At 49.0% G+C, this 20,263-nt stretch overlaps 1 protein-coding gene across 3 annotated transcripts in view; it reads right to left on the bottom strand.

The window, feature by feature from the left end:
• GTF3C1 (general transcription factor IIIC subunit 1) overlaps nucleotides 1-20,065 on the bottom strand; it is a 71,438-nt gene extending 51,373 nt beyond the window's left edge. For 2 of the 3 annotated variants that reach the window (XM_057748760.1, XM_057748761.1), the window contains exons 1-6: nucleotides 19,822-20,065; nucleotides 16,886-17,095; nucleotides 13,877-14,053; nucleotides 12,989-13,132; nucleotides 10,782-10,878; nucleotides 6,317-6,440 (exon numbers count right to left, since the gene is read on the bottom strand). In XM_057748760.1, the coding sequence (XP_057604743.1) occupies nucleotides 6,317-6,440; nucleotides 10,782-10,878; nucleotides 12,989-13,132; nucleotides 13,877-14,053; nucleotides 16,886-17,095; nucleotides 19,822-20,042 (973 nt within the window). In that variant the 5' untranslated portion in view covers nucleotides 20,043-20,065. Of the gene's footprint in view, nucleotides 1-6,316; nucleotides 6,441-7,977; nucleotides 8,145-10,781; nucleotides 10,879-12,988; nucleotides 13,133-13,876; nucleotides 14,054-16,885; nucleotides 17,096-19,821 lie in introns of those variants that run through there. The other variant, XM_057748762.1, reaches the window with a different exon arrangement.
• Nucleotides 20,066-20,263: the final 198 nt, after the last annotated feature.

Raw genomic sequence — 20,263 nt, 5'->3', positions numbered from 1 at the left:
TGTTTTCCCACAAGGGTGCCCCCCAGGTACCTGCGCCCGCTCAGGAGAGCCACCTCCAATCCTGAGTGAAGTCACCCAAGGCCCAGAATTTATGCCACTGGGTATTCTAGCCCTTTCGCTACTTTTAAGCTCCTGCCTTTAATAGCTTTTGCCAGGTTAAAAGGTCTGTTTCTTTTATTCATCATAATTATTAATGGTAGTAATTACTCTTCATAGTTTAGCTAGTGTCCTTTCATCAATCTCGTCACTTTTAACTTAAAGGAATCTCACTATTTTTAACTGTTGGAACTGTTTTCCCCTCTAGCACCATTCATTTTCTAGGCTTTAAACCTTCCCGATCATCTTCTATCCTTTTCATGTTTATCCTCACTCTTTATCCTGTGTTTCTGATCTTCAGTCTTTTTAATTCCACTTTTCTGGTTTCAAAGCTCTTATAAACCTTTATATTTATTTTGCTGCATTTTAATCCTTCTTAGTACAGCTCATTTCTCTTTTTTCTTAGCTTGTATACTTTAATCCTACTGTAAACTTTTAAATATCCCCTTTTGCCATTTTAATGACCATAATTTAGTTTGCTGTTGTCTTTGTTGAATTTGGTTTTTATTTTTTATTGTAATTTTAACAGCTTTATTGAGATATAATTCATATGTCACACAACTCACCCATTTAAACTATACAAGTCAATGTTTTTTTAGTATATTTACAGGTATGTGCACCCATCACAAGTCAGTTCTAGAACATTTTCGTGACCTCAAACCCTTTATCTATCATCCCTCTGTGCCCCCATCCCAGTCCTAAGCACTCACTAATCTACTTCTAGATTACCTATTCTGGACTCGCCCCTAAATGGAATCACATAGTAATAGCCTTTTGTGACTGGCTTCTTTCTCCACTGAATGGTCGTGGCACCCTGGCTGAAAGTCAGTTGACCGCAGATGTGTGGGTTTATTTCTGGCCTCTCAATTCTATTCCATCAATCTCTAAATCCTATCCTTGTGCCAGTACCATGCTGTCTGGATGACTACTGCTTTGCAGTAAGTTTTGAAATTAGAATGTGTGAGCCTTCCTACTGGATTCTTCTTTTTCGGGACTGGTTTAGCTTTCTGGGTACCTTGCAATTCCATGTGAATTTTAGAATTAGTTTATCAATTTCTACAAAGAAGTCAGCTGGGATTCTGATAGGAATTGCCTATAATCTGAAGATCAGTTTGAGGAGTACTGACATTTTAACAATGTTAAGTCTTCTGACCTATGAACGGGATATTTTCCCATTTGCTTAGATCTTAAATTTCTGTCGACAATATTTTGTAGTTTTCAGAGTATATGTTTTATACTTGTTTCATTAAATTTATTCCTAAGTATTTTATTCTTTTTGATGCTATTGTGAACAGAACTGTTTTCTTAATTTCATTTTCAATTGTTCATTACAAAGGTATAGAAATATAACTGATTTTTTATATTGATCTTGTCCTGCAGTCTTGTTGAACATGTTTTTTATTCTGAAGAGTCATAGGGCAACAGCTTAGAGGGAAGAGTCCACATCATAAACAGGGAGGTATAGATGCTAGAACCATCCCATCCTCTTCACAGCTGGACTCACCTTGCCACTGAACCTGGGAAACCCGCTAAATGTCCTGTCTCAGTCATTAGCCCCAGGGAGCCCGACTTCTGTCAACTGCTTCCGACTGTGATCCTTTTCCAAGGGATTACAAAGTTAACTTCTATTTCTCTTCCCTTCTGTTCTCAGCACAATTTAATAAACACAGAATGACTACTAAACACTTAAAGAAAATAATCCAAATTTGCAACACAGATCAGTTCAGGGTAACTGTAACCAAGGCTTTTTTGCCTTTCGCAAAACAGATCACTGCAGCTTTCTGTATGTAATGCATTTGAAATATGCCGAAATCCAAACTCTTCGCAGGCTTTTGGAAACAACTCATATGTATCCAGGTGCACCTGTAAATTTACATGAAGCAATACATCATCTTTATTTATTATTTAAGTCTTGTCTACTCCATAACGGCTTGGAGGGAAGGTTTTATGCTAATTTTGCAAACGGGGACGACACAGCTCAAGGCAAGAAAAGACTGAAAACTGTGCATTCATCCCTTGTCTCCTGCACAAGGAAAGTCACTGAAGGGGCACCTAATTAAATTAAATTTGCTAAACATTTACTTAGCACCTACTCTGTTCCCAGCAGACAATGCACAGACATTAAGGACAAAAAGTATGTGAGGGGTGGGGCCAGCACCCTCAAGGAGCTCTTGACTTACGTGGGAAAAAGTCACACAGATAAATAACCAAGACATGCCCTGCGGGGGAAGTGAGAGGAAGCCTGTCCATGAACTTCAACAGCTGAGAGGTGGTGACAAGATCACATGGGGATGAGATAAACCTCCTGAACGGTCAGAAAGGGCTCACTGCGCGTGTGTGTGACAATCTAAAAATGCTAACTGTCGTCTCATGGTCTTAGTTATTTGCCCTCTCAATTTCACCACTGCCATCTTTAGTACCCAGCCTGTGCTGAGTTGTGCGGATACTTTTTCCCAGCACTGGGCCTCTGGAAAACTAGGACCACCCACAGTGTGACCTGACACACCTTCAAGAGGCAGGAGGATGACATACCCAGAATGAAGCCAGCTGTGGGTCAAACAGCAGGGTGCCCTTGGCGAACGGGGAAGGTGGGTCCCCTCGACAGGGGGTAGTACCTCTCTGCCTTGCCAACTGCTATTAAAGAAATGCAGTTCAATGTTGCCTAGTTTTATTTTTGCAGAGAAGTTGAAAGGCTGACTTTGTAGGTGAAATTTCTGATTTTTAAACGCCAACAACTACAATTAAAACAAACACCATGAGGCCAACAAAATACACTTCCAGATGTGGTCTAAAGGCCCTGCTCTGTGTACACTGTCTACTGTAAGCGCCATGATGCTCTGGAAAGTTATATTATTATTCCTGATAATCCTGATGAGGAAACTGAGACAGAGAGAGGTCAAAACTTGAAGGACACCCCAACAGGAAGTGACAGGAAAAGAATTCTAACCCAGACTGTCTTACCTCAAAGTCCATTCAGGTGTCTGTTAGTTTCAAGGGGCTAGTTTGAATTTCCAGGGACCTCAAGCCGAGGAAAAGCCCAGCAAAAAAAAGTTATTTAAGGCTGTTTCTTTCTTAGTTCTCTTTACTTTAAACAATTACTCGTCTGCTTATTTTTAATGCCTTTCTTTCAATAGGTCAGGAAACAAAAATGCTTATTAGATCCACAGGTCATATTTTAAGCATTCAGATAATCATATTTCCAAGTCAAATGCTAGGTAGGAATTCCCAGCACACTCCTCAGTTCCTGGAGCCTTTTCTTCCCTGCCTCAGGACCCAGCGGAGCTTCCTGGTTTCCTGCCTACTTAAAGGCTGATGCTCCCCACCCCTGCTCCTGAGGAATCCCAGTCATCCCACCAGTCACACATCTACCCCACACTTAACACACTCAACGATGAAGTCTGCCCTAGGGGGGCTTCCCTACCTCCAAGGGCGCCTGCCTTTTACACACCTGTTGTGTGGTAGTATCTATGTATTACCATCTCCTCCACAGGACTTGGGCACAGGGAAGCTGGACAGGGTGGGCAGTGATTCTGTTAACTAAATGAGGAAGTAAAGGAAGAGATACAGCTCCTTCAGACTGGCAGCTCTGTCAGCAATCATACCACCTCCCCCCTGCAGGCACCAAGCTAAGTGTTGGGGATACCGCAGTCTGTCCTCATTCAGCAAACATTCTCCGGAGCGGTTAGTGAGGCCAGCGCCACAGGCTACTCGCTATGTCCACAAAGTCAAGCACATAGGCCCTGAGCTTTTTAAAATTACACACCTTTTAGTTTAACTTGGCATGAATAACTTTTTTCCATTTGCTTGGCTTTCTCTGTACCCACCACTTATTCACATTCAGACTGTCTGCCAGCATACGGCTTTCCCTACACACATTCACAGGCACCAGGCAACATGGACTTCCGTCCCGCCGGCGTCGGTCACCATGATTTCCCTTTATCGTCTCCCCAGCGTTTCCCTTGTGCCCCCTCTTCCTGAACCCCATGCTTTCCTATCTCTTGGCTTAGCCTGTCATTTGACGGTGAACATCCTCCTGTAATTTCCTAAAAGGGAACTTGGGAGATGAGAGATGAATTGTTTCCAATCTGCATGTATGAAAATGTCCTTATTCTCACACCTTGTTGATGGGAAGATTCCAGGGTGAAAGTCCATCCCCTTCATAAAGTTGATGGTATTGCTCACAGGTCTCCAGCTTTGGTTACTACTGGGAAGTCTGATGTCTCCTCCCTGGAGGCTCTTCAGCCCCAGGCTTCTGAAGTCTCAGGCTGTTGGATCTTGGTGTGGGTTTCTTTACGTTCATCATGCTAGACATCTGCAAGGTCTTTTGATCTAGAACTTCCATCCTTCATTTCTGGGAAAATCCCCTGTGTCACTTCCCATCACCTCCTCCTTTCTACTCCCCTGAACACACTCCCTCCTCCTGCTGTGAACTTGACCTCCTACTGTGTGGATGATGGATCTTTTAGGCCTCAGCTTCTTGTTTTCAACTTACTCTCCTATTTCCATCCCTTTTAAGTTTCTACTCTTTCCGGGAGATTTTCTCAACCTTATCTCACTATCTTTCCTTCCACTAAACCTTTTATTACAATAGTCATATTTCTTTCATTTCCAAGAGCTCTTTCTTATTTTCAGCATGTTCCTCCTTTATAGCCTCTTGCCCTGGTTTCATGGGTGCAGTATTTTCTCTTCTCTCTCCTTTTGTTTCCTTCTGCTCCTCACTGTGCTGCTATCTCCTAAGTTAGTGTGTTTCTCTTACATTCATGGTAGAGTTCTCAGATGCTTGGTGAAACATTAAAATGATTCATTAAAATACTGCTGCACGCTAAAAGTCCTGTGTTTTGCAGGGTGGGGAGGAGAAAGGGAGAGGCTGCCATTGTGTGGGTTTCCATGAAGGATGAGCAGGCAGGGGCCAGCTATTTCGCTGGGAAACCCCTAAATTTCAGGATCTAGAAGACTTTTCTCTTGGACTGGTCAGTTTCTATAGAAAAGAAGCCTCCAGCCTCTGGCCTCGGGGACTGTAAGCCTGGCTGCCAGTGTTCTAGAGGCCACAGGGGGAAAGGCAGTGAAGACACCTATCTTGTAGTGTATAGAAATGATCACACATCACCAGTCATCTGCACTGTGCCCTGTCCCCAGCTGCTTCTCATGTATGAGAGTCTCAAAGCCTCCTAAGTCCAGGAATGAGGAACTGCTGAAGGTACTAATAAGGAAAGACTGCTAAGCCACAAAGTCCAGACCCCTGTCTTTGTGGGAAAGGGCTCCTTACCTGGCTATGCCAAGTAGCAGAGGGGACCTGGGGGTGCAATGGCTCTTCACAGACTATAAACCGATCCTCTTGTCTCTAACCCCACCCAAAATGGTGCTTTCAGACGTCCCTGGTTTATTTCAAGTCTGAGGTGTCCACTTGGCTACTGCCCTGCACAGGCATTCAGCTTTCCCAGTCTGCTCGGTCAGTTACCATTTGTCCATCTGCCTTAGAGCACAAAAATGTAGACAACTCTGCCTGCTGTCACTTCCTGTCCTATTCTCTTTGTACTTGTGGTTTATTCCTTTTACATCCCTGTCACCACTAGAGAGGAGTTGGGAAGAGTGCAGATAAACACATCTATTCCTTCTGTCATCTTTTACTGAAAGCGCTGACCCTCAGTTTTTTAAACGACTTTGGTGAATCAGGAGGGGTTAAACAGCATGGGATAAAAATCAACTGAGAAAAATAAAGGACTACGGAAGGTTTTTAAAGTTTCATAGTCTAACATCCTTAGTTTAACTTTCTTAGACGGTTCAAATCCCACTTCCGCCACTTCCCGATTGCCTAACCTCACGTAAGCCACTTAGCATCTCTTAACTTTAATTTTCTTACCTGTAAAATGGTGATAATACCACCTACTTTGCAGGGCTAGAAAATGCGATCATACTTAAAAAATACCGGCTGAAGAATGATTAGAGGCTTAGTGTAAGAAGGAAAGGACAGATTTGGTTTCTGGACACCAGGATACAGAGATGTCTGCTGGGAGTCAGAACGGCTTTCATTCAGCAAACATTTCTTGAGAGCTTTTTGTATGGAAGGTCCTGAGCCAGGCACTGAGGAATAAAGAGCTGAAAAAACAACGTGAAATCATCCCCCCTCAGGGCAGATGTGGTAAGAGGGACAGGCTGGTGCTTAGAGGGGAGAAGTGAAAGTCGTCTATGCAGCCCAGGGAGGAGCTGAGACTGCCTTTACCTTTCTTGGTCTTGCAAGGTCCGCGTTCAGGGTGGATCTCTTGTAAGGGAAGAGGCACCACCTTGGCCAGCCCCGCGTTCAGCATGTACTGGTACAGGCGCTTGAATGTCCTCTCGCACAGGCCCTGCAAAATGTAAATGCTGCCCTCAGGCACGGGCAAGGTGTTTGAAGCTACTGGAGGGTCATAAATGCACAAGTGGGGACCTGAGTTAACTAAGTGGCCTTGGATGAGGAAAGACTGGGGGCAATAAGGAGGAAATACTGCCAAGCTATCTTGCCCAGGGAACAAAACAAGTCTGGAGCCGCACAGATACCATCCCACATTTTGATTATGAGCGGAGGAAAGAGATTTGCCTAAAAAGATCCTAGAAGGATGCACCCGAAAGGGGTGAGAATGAGGCAGGTGGGGGCAGCACGAGAAGATTTCCACTGTAAACCTTTCCACATTGTTTTGGTTTTTTACCAAGTAAGTGTATAATTAATTACTAGTAGATACATACACACAGACACACACCTCCCACAGGCAGTGGAAGAGAAAAAATGAAAGAACTTAAAAAAATTTTAGTCTGTCTGTGAAGGTTCAACAAAGTGAGGATGAGTACATCCACCCTCATCACTCACGTTTCTGCGAGGAGGCAACACAAGCAACATGACCATGAACGCGCCTGACTGTCGGGGTTACCGACGAGCAGCCTTCAGGGCAGGCCATGTTTGTGCATCTACACGTTTTTTTTGAAAAAAGTAAGTTACTTGCCAACATTGAAAAGTGAGAGATTTCATGTTAAAAAAACAGATTCTGGCTTCTCTTGAAAAACAGGATCTGGCACCAAACCCTAGGCCTGTGGTTCCTGCCAGCAGCAGCCAGCAGGAGGTGAGGGCCGGCTGCTCCCTCCAGACAGGCACGCCTGCCCGGGACGCCCTGGCCTCCTCCGCCCATCAGACCCCTCACGTGGTGAGGCTGAAGGTCAGTTCCTGTTTATCACCATTTTTGTGCTGCTTTCCTCTCATGATAGGTAAGAGGAGAGTTGAATAATTCTTGAATCCATGCTGATATCAAAGACAATTTTTTTGATCCCAGCTTGCGGGATCTCAGTTCCCCGACCAGGGACTGAACCGGGGCCACGGCAGTGAAAGCGCTGAATCCTAATCATTAGCCCACCAGGAAACTCCCTCGAAAAGTTTTTTTTTTACATTTGGCCTGTTTCACTAATTCATACCACCCTCCTGGCCACTAGTAGCATTTGATTTTGCCACCCCAGAACAGCCAGGCAGGTTGCCACCTGAACAGCAGGAGGCACTAGCGACCAAGAGTGGGTCGTGGTGTCTCCCAGGTTTCCTCTTACACTCTGGCGGGGAGAGAGGCAGCACATGCCTGAGGGCTGCTGCCGCCACCCACCCACATGCATGTGATCCTCTCCCCAGACGAGCCTGCTCGCTAGCTGCTGGGCAGAAGAACATACGGTTACCAAAGAAACACAGACGGCTCACATACGGCTCACTCAACCCCGCGGCTTGTAATCGGCACCTATCGTTAATCTAGCTGCGCCCCCAGCGTCGGGGAAAGACCCTACGGACACCCATCCATCAAACCCCAGCCCTTGACATGTGGCCCTGAGCCCTGGGCCATCCTATGGGGGGAGGGACTGCCATCAAGGACTCACAGGATCTGCCCCGAGGATGGAGGATGATGTAGTCCTTCCCCGACGGGGGCTGCCGTTGACGTCTTGCACAATCTGCCCAGCTAAAGAGAGACAGTAGCCTCCCCACTGCCCCCAAAAGACAGCCTCCATCTTCACGGCATCCACCTCACCCAGAGGCTAATTATTCACTAAATCCTCTCCGCCTTCTCTGATGCCTATTTCCAGCTGCTGACTACATGTCACCAAGTCAAAGTCCCAGAAGATCTTCATACTCAATAAATCCAAAAATCAAGTTTGTCATGTGCCTTGTCCTCAGCAAACTCACTCCTTTTCCTGAATGCGCTACTTTAGTCATACACTCATTCAACCAATACGGGCTGAGCGCCTCCATGGGCCAGGCTGTCCTCATGGTGGGGAGGGGTCGCGTGGTGGGGGGTTGGCAGACATGCTCCCTGCCCTCCAGCTCTGGTCCACTCCAGGGAGAGGCTGCGACTCCAGCCAGACAACAGACTCCTCCTTTGTTCCCCCTGCCCCACACCCTGGCTTCAGTCACTCACCGAGTCCTGCTAGTGCCCCCTCCCCAAATGTCACAAACAATTCAAGCCGTCACCCACGCTACCTGAGGCCACAGCACCCACCTCCCTGCCCTGCCTCCAATCTCCCCTCCATCCATCAGTTCATTTCCTAAACACGCTTCCCTTTTGACGTCTCCACTTATAAACTGTAGTTTATCAGGCTAAAGGCTGAAACCCAACTCCTCAGCCTGGCACTCGAGACTGGCCGTTATCTGGCTCCAGCTTTCCTGTACTGCCGCGTCTCACTACTCCTGCCTGGCACACTGCTGCCCGGCTGCCCCTGGGTCACTGCCGACCTCGGACACAACCCCCCATCTCCCATAGCTCCACGCCTTTGCCCCGGCCCGTGCCCTCTGCCTGAAAGGCGTCTCTCCTCCGTTGGATGATATTCACTTTCATCTTCCGTGGCTGCATGGGCTGGACAAATGATACAAAGAACAAAGCGGGCAGATATTTCTTTGTTGAGCATGGAGGAGTTTCCTTCCAGCGCCAGGTAACTGCTGTCACAAGAGACCATGGACCCAGGCTGGCCAGAGCCTCTGATATTTCAGCGGAAACTGGTAACCTAGGTTTTGATGCAAAAATCTCAATTTCTAAACGATACTGGGGGGATTTCCCTGGTGGCAGGACTCCCCTGGTGGCACAGTGGTTAAGAATCCACCTGCCAATACAGGGGACACGGGATCGATCCCTGGGCCAGGAAGATCCCCCATGCTGCAGAGCAACTAAGCCCGTGCACCACAACTATTGAGCCTATGCTCTAGAGCCTGTGGGCCACAACTATTAAGCCCACATGCCACAACTACTGAGTCTATGTGCCATAACTACTGAAGCCCATGCGCCTAAAGCCTGTGCTCTGCAACAAGAAGCCACCACACTGAGAAGCCCACGCACCACAACAAAGAGTATCCCCCACTCGCCACAACTAGAGAAAGCCTGCACGCAGCAATGAAGACCCAACGCAGCCAAAAATAAATAAATAAATAATACTAGGTCAAAGTTCTTTTTAACAACGTGCAGGCCGAATCTGACCCACACGCTTTGGTTCATAACCTCTGCTTTAAAGAGACTTGGGCATACAGTGAATTTAGCAGTAGGACAGAGAGCCCCTCCCCCTGTACAGTGAAATCAAGAGAAGCAGTGCCTCCCCAGGGAAGCACGAGGTGAGGAACAAGGACCTTCCTGGAGTCTACAACCAGACTCCAAGCCACGTTCCTTTGGAGACTAAGTACCATCACCCCCAAATCTTGCCTTCAACTCCTACTGTTTAACCTACGAGGCAATTTTATTTTCCTCGCATTTCCAGTGCTGGCTCTTGTCTAACGTCTACCGAAGAGGGCTCTCATCAGACTGCCAGCAGCATCACCCGTGCTTTCCCGGTCCCACTCGCACTTCATCACGGCCTCTGTTCCTGGGCCCAGAGATGAAGCAGGTCCGTGACTGCTTTTCTCCCTGTGTCACCTCCTCCTTCTCAGTACAGTCACTCTCTTATTTCAGTATAAAACTGCCGGGAACAAAATCACAAGCTTGATGACTAAAGTAAATCTAAATGCCCAGATTCACCGTTCCACAGGAACTTTTATAGCAGGACTTGGCGCACACCCCAGTGGAAAATGGAGGCCACCCAAGAGCAGGAAGGATTTAAATTAAAGACTGAGCCCTTTTGCATTCTGTAAAGCAAAGGAAAATCCTGCTTGGTTCATGGCTATGTAACAGGGAAGAGCCGATTTTGACTCCACATTGGATCTGTTTCTTTGACTTTAACCTTTGCTTTCCGTTGCTTTTGTTATTATGATCACAAATCTGGCTGCAGAGAGACAGTCTGACCCTGCCACCTGTGGATGGCTGCAGAAAAGAGGAAATTAACACATCCCCTCCCCAATGCTGGACAAGCCAGGCAACACTAACGGCCTTTTTACTTTACTTCCTCCCTTCCTCCCCATCTCTATTCTATAAAAGAAACTGGCATCCAGACCCCATAAGATGGTTTTTGGGGGACCCTAGTCTGCCATCTTCTCAGTCTGCCAGCTTTCCGAATAAAGGCATTATTCCTCGCCTCCACACCTGGCCTCCGGATGTACTGGCCTGTTGTGCTGCAAGCAGAGTGAGCTTGGACTCGCTTACAGCTAGGGATGGTCAAGTCCATAACGGGGCTTTCAACTGCAATGCGCTGAATCTGCACTTGACAAAGATCCCCACTGCAGTACAGATGGATTCAGCCCCCGACACGGGCAGGCCCAGCCAGCTCACCAGCTCCTCCCTCAGCTTTCCCAGCGTCTCTGTCCGGTTACTCCGCGCACTCAGCACAGCTGAAAGCTTCTCCATGAGGATGTCGTATTTGCTCCTCCTGCGAGAAACATAAAACACTTCATTTTTTTTTCAGACCTATTGCTAAAGACTGCCTGTGTTTTCAAGATGACAAGATTTAAATGACCACATATCAAACTACAGAACTTTGGTCTTAGGTCTGTCAGCTACAGCTGGCACTTGCCCCTGGCACTCGCCCTCTGCCTCCACAAAGATTACACCACGTGCTGCCGCAGCTGCTGACTGCCGATGCCCCCGAGACGCCCCCGAGAAGCGTGCAGGGTGGAGAGCTGAAATGAGGCACACTGCGCTCTGTGAAAAACTGGCAGGACAGGTCTTTAGATAGTTAGATATTTTCAGGAGCCAACTCTATGGGCCCAATTCTTGTATCTCCTCATATCGAGAAAAACACTAAAACCCTTCACGGTGACGACTGCTTCTCGTGACGAGCAGAAACATTCTGTAAACAGTATGTGCTTGGTTGCATGCTTTTCCCTTTCACCAAACCACTCATATACTGAGCTTCTCCCCTGCCTCTTCGGAACAGTTTCTCAGAGCGATCTGGGATGCTGTCTCCCAGGCGGCAGTCCTCATTTTGCCCCAAATAAAACTTAACTTGCAACTCTCACGGTGTGAATTTTTTTGTAAGTCGACAGGTCTCAGAACATCCAGCCCAACTCCTGTCCTTTACTGCTGGAAAGACTGGGGCTCTGAGTGGTTCAGCCACATGGCCAAGGTCACCTAACTAGTGGCAGTGTACAGACTAGACTGTTGCTAAAACTTTCATGACATGATTCTTTAAAATGCCTTACATCTCTTGATCACACTGATAAATGGAATACGGCCTGCCATATCAGTAAACAAAGGATGTCACAGTCATCAGCGATTGCAGCCCTCCAACATGAGCCACTGAGCCCTGAGGAAACAGGGTGTGAAAACACAGGATGCTGGCTGAGGTGCACATCAAAGGCAATGACTGCAGTGAGCCCAGACTCTGGCATCTTCCCATACATAGAAAAGCGCTAAATTCCTTAACTTGGGATATTTGGTTTTCTTTAATTAACAATAAACTTTTGATGTTCCGACTACCTGCCCTGGCCTTGAAGGCCTAAAACATTCCCACCAAATAAAACATAACTCTCAACTTTGAGGTCGTGAATATTTTCTGAGTTGACAGTACCTTAAAGTTTAGGAAGCATCTCCATATTTCCTTATACATCACTTAGTAAGAAAGGAAAGGGATTATTTCACACAGAAGTTAAGCTTTTCTAAAATTCAGGCACAAAATGTGAACACAGTTCCCCTTCCTTGAAATACAGTGCTCTCTGCACTAATCAGGATACCCTCTGATTCTGAAGCCCTGCTTTCTACCTCTCACTTCAGGGACAGGACTGACCTTCCCTTCCTTTGCATTTGTATTGTGAAGTGGATGTCACAACAAATGCTTACAAGCTAATGGCCACCAAAGGAAGCTATTAAAGGGGCCAAGGGCTCCTCAGCAGGGTGCGCCTGGGAGAGGTTGGGGGCGGGGCGGAGAGGAAGGTATTGTGCAGCTGGGGAAGGTGAACTTGGCTTTAACTGCCCACAGGTTTAGCAGCAGAGAGGGCATATGTGTGGGATCCAGAGATCCCCACTTCTCCATATTTACTGCCTTTTAAAGAATGAGGGAATAAATGAAGGCACAGATATTCACTAGGCATGAACTAGTACCAAGCTGTGTCAAGGCCATTCTACAGGAGAGGAAACAGTGGTTCAGAGAGGTCAAGTGATTGTGCCCGAGTCAGGAGCAAAGATTTAAATATAGATCTTGACTTAGTCCGCTGTGTTCTCCTACCCACAGAACTCTGTCACAACAACAAATCAAATGTGATTTATGTACTTTCATTTCTACACTCCCCCCAAATTTCACCAAAATGTTAATAGCCCCTCTTGCTGGGCTGTGGGGTGACAGGTATTTTCCCCCCTTCTTTTCTATATAATTTCCAGATTTTCTAAGTAAGCGTGACTTATTTCCATAATCAGAAATAGATGGTGAATATCTTTTTTAAAAAGCTAGTCGTATTCTGATTCGGCCTCCAGGATTCTTAAAGGCATGATACACATGGCTGAAATACAGAGGCAAGGACGCGTTCCGGTGTCTCGCACGGTACCTGTCCATGTGAAACCGGTTCAAGAGGAGGAGAATTGAGTGCTGCTGGGCTCCGGTGGGTAATCGGATCACGTGTGACTGCATCGTAATGAGCCCGTTTTTGTTCAAAATTTTCCTATGATAGTGGAGCTTCCCAGCATCAACCCTGGAGGAGAGGAAAGAGAGCAGGTGGTCATTTTGCTTTGTTGGTTGCTTTCAGCCCACCGTGTAGGGGACGTGACCACCAGAGACACACACCTCCCATCCAGCCAACCTAAGAGAACAGTCACTACGTGACAATGGCCAGGGAAAGAACAGCTGTGCCACAGCCTAGGGCACACCCCAAACCCCCCAAGAGAGGTGGATGGGGAGATGGTGGTAGAGGAAGGGGAAACGGAGAGGGAAGGGATGGCTGGGGTGGGAGACAATAAGAGTTAGCAAGGAGCTGATCAGACGTGGGTCTCTAATCGCATAGCAGCCAGGAACTAGGGCAGCCATGCATTCTGGCGCGCCAGATGGTCTTAGTTTATGCCTATTGCTTCAGCATCCCCTCTGGTCAGCTCCACCTTCCACTCTCAAAATGTCTGGTTTGGACAATAAATTTTACGGTCACCCCAGGGTTTCTCTCTCTCTTTTTTTTTTCTCTTTTTTGGCCGCACCATGAGGCATGCAGGATCTTAGTTCCCCAACCAGGGATGAAACCTGTGCCCCCTGCGGTGAAAGGGCAGTGTCTTAACCACTGGACTACCAGGGAGTCCACCCCGCCCCATTTTTTTCTTTTTTCCAGGGTCTCTACAATGAGAAAGCACCGTGCTTCCAATCACCATGGATGAGGGGACCGTCCACGTGGCAGGGTCCAATGACCAGGGAGCCCCAGCATGTGCAGCAGAGAAGCAAAGCATGCCCTCACTTGAAAGCGGTGCTGTGGAGGTCTCGCTGGAGCTCCCCCTGCCACCGGGACCGGCCTAATCGCTCCAAGATGCAGTAGGAGAAGTCGGGGAGCTTCAGGTCGGGGTCGCCCTCCAAGCCGATCAAGGCCCGGTACCGCATGTCCTGCGAGGCAACGATGATCAGTTTCTTCCCCCACCTGCAAAGCAGAAGCCACGGCAGGAAGAAATGACTCTAACTGAGTTTTAAGAAAATTGTAATATGAAAAAGGAGAACCTTAGTGAACCGTCGTTTCCTGCTTCTTCTCAGAGGTTCACATCCCCCAGTTAAGGAGGTTTGCATCCTAGACCCACATAGCGTGCAGGGGGAACAGAGCCAGTCTCACCACTTCCTCGCTCAGAGCCCTCCCAGGCCTGCCAGGGCCCTGGGGCCAAACCCCAGTCTTCCCACCAGGACCTGGCACGTCCTACTCACCACCCCCCCCCTCCACGGCCCTGCTCCCTCACCCACAACGGCCCGCTGGTCCTCTGCCCAGCTGCTCTGCTCCCACACCTTTAGGTCACTGACTCTCATCATTCAGGTCACTGCTCAGATGCCAGCACTTCAGGTCTTCCTGAAAACGCTAACCAGAGTCCACCCCCCGCCTCCAACCACTTCCAGACTCTTCACAGCACCTGACACTCTTTTTTTTGCACACATTCCTGCAATAAGCACCCTAAGAGGGGGCAGGTTGTCTTCTAGGTCCCCAGAACATCCTCTGTGCCTAGAACGGTTCTGGTGCACAGCAGGGCCTCTGTAAATATCTATTAAGTGAACGAACCCGCCTACTGAACCGGACGGATAAAACAAACTCAGAGCCCGAAACAGTGCCCTGTGTCATCAGTGGACCTAAGTCTGTCTGTTGGAAACCAGGCCTGGAACAAATCATTAGTGCCTTCTACTGTGTTGGTGTGTGAAAAATAATGCCTGAAAAGGAGGCTGAGAACATTTCCCCGCAAGGCGCTTCGAGATGCCCCGGCTGGGGATACTGACTTCTCTGCTGGGGCCGAACAGTCCCTGGCGCTGAAGACGGAGACTCCACCCCAGGACCTTGCCTGCTGACTAAATGGCCGTCTTGGGCAGATTGTCTCAGGTCCCAGCCCTGCCACAGAGATCCCACGAGGGTGTGCGGGCAGAGAAGGCCTCCCCACTCACTCCCTGGCATCGAGACACACCAACTGGAAGAGTTCCCTCTCCTAGTGAAGTGAGTCACCAAGGGCCCATATGTAAGAACTCACGGGCTCCCAAGCATCCCATCTAGAGCCAGCATCTACTCCTCCCGGCCTGTGCTTTACAGATGCCTGATCATAAGGCCTGTCTTCAGTCACATCCCTTGGCCTGACAGTTCCTCCTCCTGCCCCCCTCGTCCACCCCCCCATAGCAGATGACTTCACTGCTCCCACCAAACAGGCAAAAAGGAAAAAGAAGAGGCTGTCTACGTTTTCATTTAACTGCAGCTTCTTTCGCATTGCTCGTGACGCTTAATTAGTCTTCTGCATAGTCACGGGGTCTGTAAGGCCCATCTTCAAAAAGAATGTCAGGCTGCAAATACACATGACGGACAGACAGTCCACTTTCTGTGTCTGCACATCACAAACTTAGGACCTGCATTCTCTCGTCTCGAAACAGGCTCATTACGTTAAACTGGAAGAAGTCAGTTGAGAAAAGACAGTGTGAAAACAGAGGAGTGTGTGTGCTGCTTTAAAATTGTATGCAGGGTGGTTTACTCCCCTGTCCTATCGGAACTCTGACATCTCCCAGTAGCTGACGCTAGGACTCCTGCCCGAGGCCTAATTTGCTGACCGTGGTATTCACACAGGCTATCCAACACTGATTAACTGCCACGCAAAGTTTCGGCGAGGCCAAGATAAATAACAGTGGCATCTGCCTTTAGGGAGCCCACAGGCTACTGAGGAGAAAGGCAAGGAAAGGAACACTCACGCTGGGCTTCGACAACTGTGCTCGAGGTTATGAAATGACATGTGCAAAGAGCCCCAGTTCAGGCCTGCACGTGTGGAGAGAGCATGTGTGTGGTCACCAGGGAGAGCTCTCCAATGGGTTCCTGAACTAGCAGGAAGCTGGGTGGGGGAGGGTCAGGGAGCAGAAGCCACAAAGCTCCAGGGGCAGGGAGGGGGGGAGCGGGAGGGGGGAGGGGGGAGGGGGGGAGGGGGGAGGGGAGGGGGAGGGGAGGGGGGAGGGGGGAGGAGGAGGGAGGGGGGGTAGGGAGGCCAGGCAGGAGAAAGAGTGAGTGTAGCTGTTTCTTCAGAGAAGCGTGGCTGCGGCAACAGAGTCATAGCTACAGGGGATCCAAGGCCAAGAGGTCTTGTTTTAAGATAAAGAAGTCACAGGAATGGCTGAGGAGAAAGTTCCGGTCGACAGGCAAAAGCTGCAAATACAGGTGAAAGACGAGCTAGCTGACAGAGGCAGGGAAGAGCATGAGGTACCGGGGGAAGAGAAGCATCTGGAGCACCTCCAGTTTTCCTCTCAGGTCTCCTCTCAGGCGAGGGAAGGGGAGAGAAAGGTGGGCGAGCCTGCACGCTGCGGGGAAGGAGGTGGCAACCAGGAGCGTTCACGCTGGAAGCAATAGGAAGGGAGGCGGGGATGGGGCGAGGGGCTTGCGACAGTCTGGGAAATGGGGACCCTGACGGAAGGAAGACTCACAAAAGGCCCGCCGGGCAGCAGAGGATGCAGCCTGGACAAGAGAGGGCAAGGCACCAATCCAAACGACCACTGCCCGCTCTGCCCAGCTGGGCCAGGCCTGTGGATACACGGGGAGAGAAAGGCAGCCTCCCCCCAGCAAAATGAGCCCCAACAGGAGCGGAGTGATAAGGGCAAAGGACAGGCTGAGGGCAGGGCCGCCGCGCTCTGCCGGACACCAAGGCTGCACACCCGTCCTGGTGCTCTGACCACCCCCCCACCCCCACCCCCTCCACCGCCCACCGACTTAAAGCAGGAAGATGCCCACAGATTTCCCATGGTGCAAATTAGTTACCTGCCAAAGGCTTCCACCATCGTACAGCGGGGCTGTAACATCTTGGTCCTGATGTCATTGGTAATGTTTTTCCTCTCCTTAAAGTACCGGCATGAGCCCTGGATGCCATCTTTATTCTCCAAGATCATATGAATGGGGTAGACATCCTCCAAAGGGACTGGGTCCCTCCTGGACTCCAAAATGCCAGTTTCCAAATCAATTTCTTCATACCTAAGGGGGAGAGCAAATAGCAAACCACTGCTCAGCCTCAGAAGTTACAGATGTTGGGCGTGTTCTTCTGACAACCTCTGGCAGAGGTTGGAGAGAGGAAGTGAGATCCCTTGGTCTCCCTGCCTTCCAAACGCAGGTCATCTTGACAAGCAGTGTTCCTGCCTCTCTATCCCAGACGACAGGCCTTTCTAGGAGCCTCCAAATCCACCCTGGAGGCCGAATGCTGAAAGCAGAACCACCTTCCTGGCCCAAGTCATGGCCTTTTGTTTCCCCCCTAAATCCAGTGCCTGGTCTTCAAATCATCAAGCTAAGACTTCATGACTCAAGGCTTCCCTACTTTCAGATGTCACCTTGCCATCTCTCTTCAGTTAACCCTCCTTGTACTTCCATCCATTTTTATGGTTTCAATTCTCACTTTCATGATAGCACCTGTCATCATCAAATCCTCAGTCCTGGTTTTCCCCCCAACACTGATCCTGTCTTCAACTGTCTAAACCTCAAATTTGATGAGATCAAAACCAAAGTTATGACTGCCATTCCCACCTCCAATAAAGCCCCTCCTGCCCCTCCTTGGTACCACTTTCTCCCAGTTGTGTCTTATCAACACCACGGAGGCATCTTTGAGTTGTGTTTCTTCTTTTATCCAGTCAGCCATATTTGTCAAGTTTTCCTTGGGAATCCTGCTCACCTTTTGTACTAGCTGAGGCTAAATCCCACATACACATGTCAGCCCTTTTCTTTCTTGCCCTCTCTGTGACCTCTGCACTACTTAATCCTCCATTCTCAAATCACAACTTCCCCAGCTTCCAGGACATCATTCTGGACTGCTGTCCTCTACCTCTCAAGCCGTATCTCCCCAGGCTTCTTTTGAATGCCCCTGGGTCCTTCATCTACCTCAGAGCCATGTCTTAAGGCTTCCAATCACACCCCACTCTCTCCCGGGGTGATCCTGGTCAACAGCTTCGATTACCAACTGCATGGGATGACACTACATGCCCAGGTCAGTCCCTCCCTCTGGCCTGCTTTCACAAAGCCCCTGAAGCCAGATGTTTACCAACCAGAATCTTCACTTGGATAACCCAAAGGAAACTTGAACCCAACGTGTCTCCAAGTACATTCAGCACCTTCCCCACCACCCCCAGGCTCAGCCTCCCTGCTGTGCTTCTGTGTTCCCCATAAAAGCAAAAGTCACCGGTATTCACTCAGGTACCTGAAAGTCAGGAACCGGATGGCAACACTCTCCATTTCTACCTTTCCTTATACCCCACATTCAATCAGTCATCAAATCCACTTGATTCTTCTGCCTCACACTGGATTGCATCAGCTTCACCTCCTCATTCTCACACCCACCATGGGAAGCCAAAGCATGACCGCTTGTTCGTGACTGGATTACTACAGATCTCTCAACTTCACTCTTTGCCCCAAGTCTGACACTCCCTTTGGTGGCTTAGGCTTTAAGGGGATTGAAAGACCAATCCAGTGCAATTGGTTAAGGGCAGGGTGGATTGTGAACCTACACTTGCTGGATTCAGATTCTGGGTTCTGCCACTGCTAGTTGATGACCCTGAACAAGTCACTCAGCCTCTCTGGGCCTCAATTTTCTCTTCAGGAAAATGGGGATAAGAATATCCAGCACCTAAGGTTGTTGTAAAAATTCAATAACTTGCTATATGTAAGGAGCTTAGAATACTACCTGCTTTATAATAAACATATACATAAATGTCAACTATTATTCCTCATTCACTACCTCCAGTTCTACACTTCAACCAAAGTTAACTTACTTCTCTTCCTTTAGAATACTCTGCCAACTGGCAACCTAAATTCAACCTTTAAGTCTTGTTTTAGACAGTATTATCTCTGGGAATCTCACCCTCACAATAGGGCTTAAGAGCACAGACTTGGGAGACAGACTGCCTGGGTTGAAATCAACACTCAATCACTTACAATAGCCATAACTTCGGACAGGCTACTTAATCTCTCTCCATCCTTAAGTTTCATCCTGTGCAAAATGGGGAAGATAACTGGAAATTCCCTGGCGGTCCAGCGGTGAGGAGTAGGTACAGGATGGGGAACTAAAATCCCGCAAACCGAGTGGCAAGGCCAAAAAAAAAAAAAAAAATGGGGAAGATAAGAGCACCTTCCTCATAGGGTCACTGTGAGAATGAAGTGGGTTCAGTCTCCTGAAACTCCAGGAACAAGATCTTAGAATAGTACCAGGCCATAAGGAGCTCTAAATAAATGTTAGCTATTATTATTGCTGTTCCTAAACTTGCCCTCATGAAGATCTCTAGCTGTCTTAGGCTCTCTAATCCAGCACCGAATGAATGCTCTGTTCTGTAGAGCTCAACTGTCTTCAATCTTGATGCGAACAGCCTTCCTGCTCCAATCGTAAATCCCACTTCAGAGGAAATACTCTTTGAAACCCAAAGAATATCCTTCCAGTCCTGCTCACCACCAACCCCAATACACACGGACATAATGGAACATCACCAGATGACCCTCTAACTCCATCAGACGACGACCCCACCCCCCCAACTCCATCAGACGCCTGGGCCCTGCCAGGCCTGAGAGACCCCAAATCAGCCTTACTCTGCGCCCCCATCAGACTCCGGGTCTTCCTTCCGCTCCACTCCTTTGTCTCCCCTCCCCTAAGAACCAGGCCCCCTCGCAGCTCCATGAGACCCGGGTCTCTGCCCCTCGCCCGCCCGCAGAGCCAGGCCGCTGACCGGTCTTGGAGCTGGAGATCCGGTCTTTCCCGAGGCTCCTCGTAGAAGCTGATGCCCGGGTGCGTGGCAAGGGCCTGCCACAGAAACTCCTGCGTGTAGGGCTCCAGAGGCAGCGGGAAGGGCGGCACCCGCGTCTCCAGACGGCTCCAAAGCGCGGGCAGACACAGGCCATCAAGCCCCTCCAGGGCCACCTCGTCCAACAACGACTCCAGCGCGTCCATTGCTACTTCAGTTGGCAGCACCCCGGGCGCCTGCGCACCACGCCGCCAAGGGCCCTGGTCCAGAGCGCCTGCGCACAACGACTGGCGGCCGGGGAGGCGGGGCGGACCCGGAGACCGGGGGAGGAGTTCCAGAGCGTATCGTGATGTCACTCTCTTTGGGGGCGGGTTCATCCCTTGGAGCTCCACCGCCATTGGTCCGGAACCCCGCAGTAACCAGGGGA

This window comes from Hippopotamus amphibius, chromosome 9 (assembly GCF_030028045.1).
Source record: "Hippopotamus amphibius kiboko isolate mHipAmp2 chromosome 9, mHipAmp2.hap2, whole genome shotgun sequence".
NCBI lineage: Eukaryota > Metazoa > Chordata > Mammalia > Artiodactyla > Hippopotamidae > Hippopotamus > Hippopotamus amphibius.
Note: the sequence above shows the minus strand (reverse complement) of the source record. Positions and strands in the feature narration are given on the sequence as shown.